The 2,448-nt window shown below is 35.6% G+C and overlaps 1 protein-coding gene across 2 annotated transcripts; it reads left to right on the top strand.

The window, feature by feature from the left end:
* The first annotated feature begins 516 nt into the window (after positions 1 to 516).
* LOC100813045 (protein CDI) lies at positions 517 to 2,020 on the top strand. 2 transcript variants are annotated; one of them, XM_003537610.5, is made up of 2 exons: positions 517 to 789; positions 924 to 2,020. In XM_003537610.5, the coding sequence occupies exon 2, from the start codon at positions 936 to 938 to the stop codon at positions 1,707 to 1,709; it is 774 nt and encodes a 257-aa protein (XP_003537658.1). In that variant the 5' UTR covers positions 517 to 789; positions 924 to 935; the 3' UTR covers positions 1,710 to 2,020. The 2 variants fall into 2 exon arrangements, with proteins under 2 accessions (XP_003537658.1, XP_003537657.1); XM_003537609.5 differs by having other exon boundaries at positions 528 to 697.
* Positions 2,021 to 2,448: the final 428 nt, after the last annotated feature.

The following is a 2,448-nucleotide window of genomic DNA, read 5'->3' as shown; positions in this document are numbered from 1 at the left end:
TGTGAATTTAAGTAAGTAATAATATATATATATATATATATATATATATATATATTGTTTTTTATTATATGATAAGTACAAAGTCTTGACTAGTTTTGCTAATAATAATTAATTTTTATAGCAAATTTTGTATAATCATTTTTAATAAAATATCTTTTTTCAACCATATTTTTTCTATCAAATATTTTTATTATTATTATATTATTGATATAAAGTATGTGTTAGTTTTACGAAAGACTAATGTCTGCTGAGAAATCTGACTTGATCTTTAATGGGGTTTTCTTTTCCAACAACATTTTATCCATTTATAAAGTTTCAACTTGAAATTTTACTTAAAGAGACTATACTTAGTACTACTTAGATGATTAAATTATTGATCAATTAAGTCTCAAATTGGGTGGGGGCAAGAGTAAAACGATGGGTTGGGCTAGCTGATTTGCGAATGAGATTGGGTCATTGAATTGGATTCACCAAAACGTGTAATCCAGCCAGCTATTACATTCGCGTGAAAAAGCATCCATTGCATATCAATCAATAGCTCTGGTTCCAAGTTCCTTTGTCTATATATATGAGTCCAACTCCAACACTGTCGGTGTGCTTGTGCGTCACCGCTGAATCCTAGCTTTATCTTCCCTTCCCTTCAAAATAATATCTCTGTTCCAAACAAGTCCAACAACACACTGCTTCTATCTCAAACGTAATCGGTTACCCTTCTCTTTTTCTCTCCACCTTTTCATGTTTTTCTTTCGGATTCTTTTACATTGCATTACATCAATTGGGTGATCTTGGGTATGGAAAAAGATTAGATTTTTGCCCTTGTTTTTCTATGTTTTTGTTTATAGCCAAATGGGGTGACCTGTGTGTGTGTTTGTGATTTTATTTTCATTGCTTTTATATTTATGTTTGATTTTGTTGCATGACAGGCACATCGAGAAATGAGTTTGAGTAATGGGAAAACCGAGGCACCATTGCCAATTAGTAATGGGGATGAGAAGAAGCCGTTCAAGATCTTCGTAGGGTATGACCCTCGTGAAGATCTTGCCTACGAGGTATGTCGGCACTCCATCTTGAAAAGGTCTTCAATCCCTGTTGAGATCATACCAATTAAACAGTCAGATCTGAGGAAAAGTGGCTTGTATTGGCGTGAGAGGGGCCAGTTTGAGAGCACTGAGTTCTCCTTTTCAAGATTCTTGACACCTTGCCTTGCCAATTACCAAGGTTGGGCAATGTTTGTGGATTGTGATTTCCTCTACTTGGCTGACATCAAGGAATTGAAAAACTTGATTGAGGACAAGTATGCAATCATGTGTGTTCAGCATGACTATGCTCCAAAGGAGACCACTAAGATGGATGGGGCAGTGCAAACTGTGTACCCAAGAAAGAATTGGTCTTCAATGGTTCTCTATAACTGTGCTCATCCAAAGAACCGTGTTCTCACTCCTGACACTGTCAACACACAGAATGGTGCTTTCCTTCACAGGTTTCAATGGCTTGAGGATGATCAAATTGGATCCATCCCTTTTGTTTGGAACTTTCTTGAGGGGCATAACAGAATTGTTGGTAATGATCCCACTACTTCGCCTAAGGCCATCCATTATACTCGTGGAGGGCCATGGTTTGAAGCTTGGAAAAACTGTGAATTTGCTGATCTGTGGCTTAACGAAATGGAAGATTACATGAAGCAAGCTAAAAAAGAACAATCAGCTTAGGCTTTTGTCATCCGTGGCCATGTATTATTATTCTTTATGTCAAATTCGTTGTGAAAAATCCGCATCTGCCGATGCATGTTATGAGAGTAGGAGTATGAGGCACTGCTAGTCTATAACTTATCTTTTAGAGTATTTGTAGTATTCTTTACCATATTACATTACACTACACTTACGTTGGCATTTCAGAGGAAATGCTCTTCACGGTGTATTTCATTTTTTATTTGTTTAATGACCTCCCTATGACCTTTAAGGAGGTACAAGCACCACTCTGTATTGAATATTTAAATGAAATCTTCATTTTAATGATTGTATGTTGCTCACTTCTTTTAATTTATGGCCGATTATGAGATGAGTTCCAATATAGGTTGTTCCAGCTCCTGCTTGTAGGTTGTCTTGAGATTGAGGATGTGGAAAATGATTGATTTCGTTATAATCCATCCATCGTATCGTTCTTAAATGATGGTTTTTCTTTAATTAATAGTATAACTCGTTCCCAATCTCCATCAGTCCGTAGATGATGTAAGATATGGACATACCCATTATGAAAATTAAGATGAGACTAGGATTTTATTTAATAGCTTGTATTGATATGAGAAGTGTGCGGTTATAACTTTATAGAAATACCATTAGCTATTTAAAAATATATTGCAAAACTTGCTTGGCGTCAACTGCGTGACTGCTATTGTGTGTTTGATTTTATTCATGGTAACTAGAAAACAATACAAGATTATGAGGATAG

Source organism: Glycine max, chromosome 11 (assembly GCF_000004515.6).
Source record: "Glycine max cultivar Williams 82 chromosome 11, Glycine_max_v4.0, whole genome shotgun sequence".
Lineage (NCBI taxonomy): Eukaryota > Viridiplantae > Streptophyta > Magnoliopsida > Fabales > Fabaceae > Glycine > Glycine max.
Note: the sequence above shows the minus strand (reverse complement) of the source record. Positions and strands in the feature narration are given on the sequence as shown.